The following is a 9,716-nucleotide window of genomic DNA, read 5'->3' as shown; positions in this document are numbered from 1 at the left end:
CAGCAAATGAGTGTGTTTAGGCGTGGAGCCGGCCGTGGACCTACCTGTGTTTGCAGATCAGCTAACCCTAGCTGCACTGCATGCGTGCAGGCTACTCAGAGGTGTCAAAATGTCACACCAGGCCAGCCTGATCAAACCGTGTACATGGTGTACTAGTACCTGGCCAGCTTTTACAGCAGTACAATACTACATGACATTGTACAGCTGTTATCAGAAAACATGCGATAAGACTTTCGAATAGAGGGGGGGGGGGGGGGGGTAAAGTCTATTCGAAATGCGTTACGTTTGCAAATAAAATGCGAACAAACTTTTGAGATGCTCCCTAAAGCCTATGACACATTTTCTGTGGTCAAGAAAATGCATGGAGCAACTGCCATGAAAACCTTGTAAAACCACACCACGGCTTCTGGGCATACATTTGTTTGGCCTTTTATTTCCTTGACTGGTCACCATGTTCACATGCACTTGTAGACCATGATGCACTGGTCACCATGTTCACATGCACTTGTAGACCATGATGCACTGGTCACCATGTTCACATGCACTTGTAGACGATGATTGACTGGTCACCATGGTCACGTGCACTTGTAGACCATGATGCACTGGTCACCATGGTCACATGCACTTGTAGACCATGATGCACTGGTCACCATGGTCACATGCACTTGTAGACCATGATGCACTGGTCACCATGGTCACATGCACTTGTAGACCATGATGCACTGGTCACCATGGTCACATGCACTTGTAGACCATGATGCACTGGTCACCATGTTCACATGCACTTGTAGACCATGATGCACTGGTCACCATGGTCACATGCACTTGTAGACCATGATGCACTGGTCACCATGGTCACATGCACTTGTAGACCATGATGCAACACCGTTACAGGGACAAGGTTGGAAAGTGATGTACAGTCAGACCACTTCGCTTATCCGGTCCTCGCTTATCCGGATCCCTCGCCATCCGGAAGAAAATCGTTGGTTACCGATTTACAGCATACGTGATGCATCCAACATAAACGGTGTTCGGTTATCCGGTTCCCTCGCCTATCCGGATATTTTTGTGGAAAGCAGATGTGTGCGGTTATGCGAGGTCTGACTGTAACTCTGTTCCACAGACAAGGCTGTCAAACATTTAAACAGCCTGGCGCCATGGCAACATGCGCGTGCACACACACACACATTATGTGTTGCTCACTGCCAAAACTGGTCACGTGGGTCTCCCCGGGAGAGGGGAGAGAGACTCAAAAGGAATCTTGGAAAGATGACTCAATTAGCTATTGAACCACCCAACAGCCAACACCCCCTAAAATCCCCAAAACTCTAGGTGGACTTGAAAATGATCCCACTTATGGGCTCACCACACCTCAATAAGTGGGTGAGGACAAGGTGCACACACACACACACACACACACACACACACACACACACACACACACACACACACACACACACACACACACACACATACTTGTACACACACACACACACACACACACACACACACACACACACACACACACACACACACACACACACACACCACACTCACCTCACATACACAGTGCGCGCATGCACACTGTCCCGTCTTCCGGAGGAGAACTATCTCAACCACGGAAAACACGAATGACCTATAGTGCCGTACATACACACCAGGGTCACACATGTTGACAAGTCAGCAGAAGCAAGCATAGCCAGCAATGCCCAACACTAACACTTGTGTCGCAGACAAATTATTCAGAGTGTGCCTCACACCATTAAACAAGGGTGCACGTCTATACAACAAAAAACAAGTTGAGAACAAATTTCAGGAGCAAAACAAGGTGTTCTCGATATATGAAACATGCCAGTGTGCACAAAACAAAACAGCAAGGCAGGAAAACAAGAACGAAAAGTAGATCAAAAACATATACAGCAGAGCCGAGCTTGACCTGAGGTATTTGTCAACAACTAATGCACACCACCCCAGGTTGTGTATCCTAGGGCAGAAAATAGACAGTACAACACAAGCATGTGTGCTCGATGTGAAGTAAGACAGTGACTGGGCCGTTGAGTAACAAGAATCCTGGGTGTTGCAGCTTCATGGGATCGTATAAAGAGATGTGTGTGTGTGTGTGTGTGTGTGTGTGTGTGTGTGTGTGTGTGTGTGTGTGTGTGTGTGTGTGTGTGTGTGTGCACGTGTGTGATCGCTAACTTTGCTCTCAGCCGTGTTTGCAGTAATCTAAACGAAAAAAATGACGATCGGGGGGACTGGTCAGGGAAAATGCAGGGCTCTCTACTCTAGCTGTGTTTGTCCTCTGAGCGGTGACCCTGCACGCATCATGCATGTCTCCACCCAGTCTTCTCACACCAAATGAGATGCATGTGGTGCTAGTGCTGCTCAGAAAGTCGTCGATGGCAGATAAAGCTCCGGTGGGAAGCAGGTCATAGTGTTGTTTGAATTAAATTTGACTTCAGCATAATGGCATAGCCTCAGTTACAATGCTGTTCGAGATGCCATCTTTATCGCTCGCGCGTCGGCACCCATATCCTGTTGTTTCCATGCTGGCGGACAACTCGCTTGACATTGGCGTACATGTCTTCGGGCGAGCCAGGCTCAACGATGGCTGCAAAGATCAAGCAACATTTGCACACACGCACGCACGTGCACACACGCACACACATGCACGCGCGCGCGCACACACACACGAATGTCAGTCCATGCAGCACATATTTACTCCATACCACCCCGTCCCCGGCTGGGTACGATCCGCAGCATCACAGCCATCGCCCATCGTACTGAGCTTCCCCTGCCACTCGTATTCTTGTCTCAGGATAGCAAGCACCCCAGTGGATCAATGCAATGCACAAAGTGGAACATGTTCATGTAATTTCCTCAATAAAGCGTCACGACGTATCTATCTTAGCCAAGCCATTCTCCAAAAAGCTGGCCTGCATACTGTTGCCATTATGCGTTTTTCGTGGGTGTGTGGGTGTATTTTCATCACACCAGCGTCTTGAATGTGACTAGACACTTTCCAGATACTCGTAAACGTGATGCTCATAATAGCAACCGAAAGTTCCTCTCCTTATTATATGGGTCGCTTATAAATAATAATGCCCGATCGGCAGCTCATCATCAGCCCACTACAGCAATCCATCCCATCCAGCAGCCTTATGCCCGAGACCAGTGTCACGAACGGACATAAACGAGGGAAAATAAGGGGGTCTAAAATACTATTACTACTGCACTCCAGGGCAGTTCAACGGTGGCTGTGATCACAGTCCCTCGTCTCCGTCGTGAGAACATCAAAAACTCATCATATCAAGTGCTATTATCGAAAACACTGTAACGAGAAGAAGGTCTAACCGGACACAACTTCCATACCAAAAAACAGAAAACTAGACCAAGAAGAAAAACTGTTCTCCGCTCTAAAAACACGGTAAACGATTATGACGTAAGGCGTCCAAAAGGAGCGAGAGTTTGAACTCCCGTTTGAACTTACAACAGATATGGCTGTAACTAAGTCACGTAAGAGATAGTAGGGGTCAAAGCATGCATACGCGAAATGTGTACAATAATGCACGACGTGGGAAAAGTGGGAAGTAGTAAGTTCATGACTGCGCAGTCATGACAACCAGCACGGTCTGCAGCTTCCGAGCTCTCTCACCTGTGAAGTATTCAGCAAACTCCTCGCCGAGTTTCAGTGCTCTCTCGTATGTCTTCTGGGCTTGCTCTGGCTTAATCCGACGGGCTTGGTTGCTGTCAGGGCAACATAGCACACGGAGGGTTGATACAGACATTGCAATGCAAAACTTTCATAGGTGGCATGGAAGCACAACCCAACAGCTCCTACCATAGCACTATTGTACACGCGTGTACGTCTTTCTGCTGGAAACGCACATGCAGAACCACTGTGAACGGGTGAAGGAAATTTCCAAAGGACTTCCCCTCATCCTCGTTTCTCTGCCTTATTAATGCTTCCACATGAATTGGCTGACACATGGGGACTTCTCCCGTCAGATCGTTATCGGGCACAAGGAGGAAGAAGACGCCAATACCATGCATTTTCCAGTGGATGTGCACAGGTTAATTAGTGTGTGCTTTCGGGTGAAAATTGTTGGAGACTTCAAACAAAACTCACAGAATAGCATCGGCAGATCCTGGCTTGAGGAAGATGGCGATTGGTTGTAGCGAGGCAACTTGCAGTCGCCGAATGGCATAGCCACTCACATCCAGTACACAGTGCTTTTGCTCCTATGCACATCAGTCAAGAAACACAAGGTACAGAGCACCACTGATCATAAGTTTGAGCAGTTGAAACGGGAAAAAGTCTGACAAAATTGTTTTGGCCACCACCACCACCGCCAGAATTCGAACCAGGGACCCTTGCTTTTGGCCAGCAAAGCTCTACCACTAAGCTATGGTCCAGGGAACACTTGCTTTACAATCACCACTGCAGGTGCAGAGTACTATGCCCCGTGTCCGCCCTCTGTTCACTGAATCGACTCGAGATCTTGTATTCCACGATTAAGGATGCACTGCACTGTCTAGACTCTCGGCAAAACCTGGCTGTTTTAGACATCTCTAAGAGACTTTCCCCACTGAAACCTTCCGTTTTACACCGTCCTACTTCACTGTAGTCCCGTGGGCTTTATTCAGAACACCGGTCAAAAAATGGCCATACCACTAGCAGTAGGTTCACAACGTGCGTGCAACAGAATGCTGATGGTTTTGCACACAAACCGAGGGAGAGCACACCACCGCGTGCGACGTGGACTTACGTTGATGGCAACTTCCTTCACGGCCGCCACACTAGTACCGTACAGGTTATCATTGTACTGGCCGGCTTCGATGAACAAATGGTTCTGAATATCGCGCTCCATCTGCTCCCGAGATTCAACAAAATGGTAGTCGCGTCCATCCACTTCGTAATCTCTCCGGTTTCTAGTCGTATCTGCAAGTACAATTTATAGAAAACACAAAGACCTCTCAGGAATGACTCTGATGGAGAGCCAAGGATGGTTTTAGGCCATCATTTTTTATATCTATGTTTCGCGTCGTCCGCACGCATACGTTTTGATTTTTTTCGGAAATAAATAAAAAAAACACGAACATGCACAGTGAGTGTACGATCGCGCAAGTCATCACTCAGTGTGGACTGGTTGCATACGGCAAAGCTGGGATTCAGAAATGGCCTCGATGCCGGCGTTGGTAAATCGTTTGTTCGGCATCTGCGAGCAATATTCTATGAGCTTATACCAGACCGCATCGATCGCCTCAAGCTGGGAGGATGCGTCGTTCCTGAGCTCTTTGCACCGCCGCAGTCTGAGTACATGTACCAATAATCCAGGAAGCATGGGCACGAACGGTTGCCTCCTCTGTCCAAAGTAAATATTTACTCATGCTGATAACCCAGATTTTGTGCTTCGATGTACGATTTTTCTTTCGAATGTACACCATGCACGAGCTATTGTGCTATGTACCGTGCTATACACCTCTGATGAGCCTTTTTTCTTTTCAACTTTTTTATTTTTTTCACCTGACGCGAAACATAGATATAAAAAATTATGGCCTTATAGGAAAGAAAAAGGACCAGGGAACTGCAAGTTACGCTATAGTATACTGTCCACTAACACCACCAGTTACTTTACAACCAGGTCATGCTGTAGAACTTCAGTACCAGTCAGGGGTTATGATTTCCAGATAAAACCAATGTGGGTGTTCTGTTCACCCGATGAATGCAACTCTCTATACATGTGCTCTCGCGCTGCCAACTTGCCTCGTCACCAGAAGGTGGGTTAGGTCGAAGGCACTGAGTACACTGAGGAATGCATGCCTGGTATGTGATCCTGATAGCACACTGCAGCGGAGAGTATGATCAGCCATTGCTGGTAGCGACGGGGAAGTGACACGTTGTGTGTCCACATTATATAAAGGGTGTGATAGCTTTTTTCCACAAAGACTGCACATTTATGCATGCTACTGTCGCGTGTGTGATCTTCGGACGTGGCAAACATTGTTGTGCACATATGCGCTCATTTGCAGCCAATAGTTGGCTCTCGTTCCGCAACGTGTGCTGCTCAGCCACATCATCTTGTGCACAACTTGATACTTGGTCCGCGTCAGCGATATTGTCGCTTATCTTTCAGCTTTGTTTATATGTCGCCAAAGCTTACTTGTCAGCCCATTTCATCGCAATTTTGGTTAGCAAGTTAGGTTACTAGTACTTGAAAGGTCTAGCTAGAGTTCGAGTGGATTTCGAGAGCGACGGGTGGGTGATTCTGATTGATACAGCGCCGTATCAAAATAGATTATCTTGTTACGCTGTGCAGGCAAGAGCAGCGCAAGCCACAAGAAAGTAATAGGTTACTCGGAATCAGCTCCATTTTGCGGAACGGCCGAGACCGCTCACCTCAGGGATCGCTCGTCAAGCTGAGATCGCAGCTCCCTTACCTCCAGCTCAACGCTCGGAGTATCCAGCGCATCGTGGAGATTTGCAAGTACTGTACGCGTCGTCGTCGTCGTTGTTCTAAATAAAATATTTCAAAGAACGGCGTCTGATTCGAACCACACAGGCTGTCGTGCCGCCCATGCGAAGTCCTATAGAGAAGGCGACCGTCACGATCGACTTGTCTTTAGAAAATAGCCAGGCAGCGGAGAGGAAGAGAGATGAGCTTGCAAAAGCAATAGAGTCGATCCCGAGCAAAAATGTTTGTCACCAGCGCCCAGAGCAGCGACGAGGAGAACCAAAAAAAAGTAGGAACCCTTCCTTGGACCATAAATTCCTCACAGCTAGTTGTCATTCTATACCTTACCGTCCATCGTACCAAGTTTTATCACTTCAAGTGCACGCGTTCATGTCCAAAGGCTAAGTTCAAATTGTCGAAAGATAAGCGACAATATTGCTGACGCGGACCAAGTAGTATCAGCTTTCAGACACACACATACATGACACTCTCACACACACACACGCGCGCACACGCACACACATACACACACACACATACATGTACTTGGTCCGCCCAGTTAAAATTGGCGCTTATCTTCACACTTGTCTCAGGAAAGAAATACTAATATTTGAAGCAAGCCACGATCACAAAGCGCTATATACATGATTATTTACATGTCAGTAAGCAACTCAGTCGAAAATTCAAGCAAGTTACACATCCTCGCCACTATCGTCGCTGGAGGAAGAGCTCAAAACGTACGATCCGGACAGCTGCTGCACGGGTCGTTTCATAGCTTGTTCCACTTCTCCTTGTCTCGAATCACGCTCAAAGACAGTGCGTGCCTGTCACCTTCCCATCAGAAGCTGAGTGAGACTGCCCGCATGTTGACTGTAAGTGTTATCCCCGTTCGTCGCAATAATGCGACTTTGTTTGAGACAAAAAGGCAACGCCATATCAGTGTCCTTTTTTTCAAATCGCCTCTTGCGCTTGTCGTACTTGCTGATCAGCACCCGTACCCACGCGAGCCGCTGGTGCTTGTACATGCAGCGCAGTGATAGCTTCCGCTTGATGGAGCACCTGTGCGTACTGCACCTACAACGCCGTGCACCAGGCTTTTTGGCTAGTTTCCTGAAAGTCCTTTGCACGAGTGTTTCTCTCAGGACTTGGTGTTTCCTTTGATTAGCTCCTTTGCCCTGTCCTCTGTGAGCTTCAAAGTGTGTCCGCCGGATTGGTCTCACTTACTGGAGACATCGACATGAGCTGCAGTTTCTTCGTCAGCGATTTGCTGGTGATAGCCCTTCACTAGGCGCTGTACTGTGCAAGCACTGAAATTCAAGCTCGCGAAGCGCTTTTTCAGCTTTTCTAAACCTCCCCGGGGTAAACAATCCTTGCCATCAGACAGCTGGAAGTAGACAGAAACTGTATTCTCCATCGCTCTGAAATGCGAACATCCTGACCTATTTTACGGACTCGAGCGGAGGTTGCAGTGTTTTCTTGCGCTGACGGAAGTGTTCGTCGGCGGCAGCTCCGTCAAAAAGACTCAAACGAACCGATCGCAACTTCTGTGATGGTTTGTGCTGCCATGTCGTCGGATGCAATGGTCGATGGTCATGTTCGGATGGTGAATCGGTGGTTCCATGCCGTGTGGCACAGGCAGAACACCAAAAAACCAAGTGAGAAGATAAGTGCCAATTTTAGCTGGGCGGACCAAGTAGAAAATTGAACTGCTGGGGCTAATGACTGGCTTCGAGACTGAGAATAAGTACGTCGTGAAGAATTCATTAGGCCAACAGGTGTATTACACCAAAGAAGTTTCGGACTGTGCTACGCGTCAGTGCTGCAGACCCAACCGTCTGTTTCAGATGCAGATCACCGACAACGCCAGCAAAGAAGTGATGAGGCACATGTACTACTTACGGGGCACACAGCTGCCAAACTTCTCCGGGAATTCCTGAATAAGGTCATCGTTAATGCGGTCCTTGAGCGGGCCGAGAATAACGATGGGCCGCTTGTAGTTGATCTCCTCCATCCGCACATCTTCATAGCTAAGTACAGGCTCCTCACCATCTACAATACCCACACGATAAAATCAGAAACATGCAAGTTAGGGGAGCCAAAAGAATTTCTTAGAAGTCACATAACAGCCATCCTAACCTCATAACTTATGCTCAAATATTATTGTAAATGTAAGTCAGTGTTGTTGCTGCTACTGCTGCTGCTGTTGTTGCTGTTGTTGCTGTTGTTGTCGTCATGACGTTGTCATAGATTTTATTTAATATCGCAAATCAAACAGCCAACGCCCTTGTGCGTCCAAGGACAGGATGCCAAAGAATGACCAGGCTGGGGCACTGTCAAAGAAGAATAGGTAACTGGTTTAAAAAAGAGCTTTCCAGCACAGAACGGTTCACCTTCTTTGGCACGCTACCTCACCACTGGAGAAATACAGACATAGGAAATGCTACGACACAACTGTTCATAGACTTGAACTCACTGTGCAGCGACAACACACGGCTTCCTTCCAATTGCCAGGATGTGATTCTCAGACGCAAGATCACAAAAGAGACAATATACAGCACGCAAGCTAGATGAAAAGCTACATACCTCCTTCGGCCTTCTTGTTTTCTTTTTCCTGCTTCTTGAAGAACGGCAGACGCTTGGAGAAGATGAAGCTTCTCTTTCGCTTGACACCACTTCCACTGGATGGTGCAGGGTCCTAAACGAACCAACCAACATGATACCAGAACTTAGATGTTACAGAGAACGCGGACAGGAGTTTGTAGTTGTGAAAGAAGATTGGACCAGTGAGTCATTCAGCTGGCTATCCACTACGTGACAGATGTACAATGGAGCGCAGGGTCTAGGGGTGCATATTATACAACACAATTCTAACGTGGTAACGTACATTCACGCAGAGGCGTTGCAAGCGGAAACCAACAAATGAGAAGCTGTGCACACTACAACAATATTGCTACTGATTTACAAGGCCCATGCGTCCCCTCTCGAATTGAAAGGGTGAAAGACTTAGAGTGCACCTCCGATGTACCTACTAGTACATGGACTTACTGTTTTGTCGTCACCGGCAGTTGATGACCCGCCACCACCGCGGAACTTCTTGCCCTTGTTCTTCTGGCGCTCTTTCTTCTCAACCCTGCAACATGGAGTAAGAAAGTCATGTCCGCTGATCAGCTATCCCCCAACAGTAGCAGCAAGTAGTTCTTACTGTATTTCTAACAGGTACCCACTCCGCCTCATAATTCCCCAGAGTACATGCACGCAAGT

General features: G+C 47.7%; 1 protein-coding gene across 1 annotated transcript in view; it reads right to left on the bottom strand.

The window, feature by feature from the left end:
* Positions 1-1,612: 1,612 nt before the first annotated feature.
* Positions 1,613-9,716, bottom strand: part of LOC135809684 (disks large 1 tumor suppressor protein-like) — a 28,363-nt gene continuing 20,259 nt past the window's right edge. Inside the window, exons 15-21 of the mRNA XM_065323093.1 lie at positions 9,501-9,585; positions 9,039-9,150; positions 8,355-8,504; positions 4,770-4,942; positions 4,130-4,242; positions 3,656-3,747; positions 1,613-2,611 (exon numbers count right to left, since the gene is read on the bottom strand). Of these exons, the coding sequence (XP_065179165.1) occupies positions 2,508-2,611; positions 3,656-3,747; positions 4,130-4,242; positions 4,770-4,942; positions 8,355-8,504; positions 9,039-9,150; positions 9,501-9,585 (829 nt within the window). The 3' untranslated portion in view covers positions 1,613-2,507. The remainder of the gene's footprint in view (positions 2,612-3,655; positions 3,748-4,129; positions 4,243-4,769; positions 4,943-8,354; positions 8,505-9,038; positions 9,151-9,500; positions 9,586-9,716) is intronic.

The sequence above is a fragment of the Sycon ciliatum genome, chromosome 2 (genome assembly GCF_964019385.1).
Source record: "Sycon ciliatum chromosome 2, ocSycCili1.1, whole genome shotgun sequence".
Classification (NCBI taxonomy): domain Eukaryota; kingdom Metazoa; phylum Porifera; class Calcarea; order Leucosolenida; family Sycettidae; genus Sycon; species Sycon ciliatum.
The sequence above is the reverse complement of the archived record's forward strand: the minus strand, read 5'-3'. Positions and strand labels throughout refer to the sequence as shown.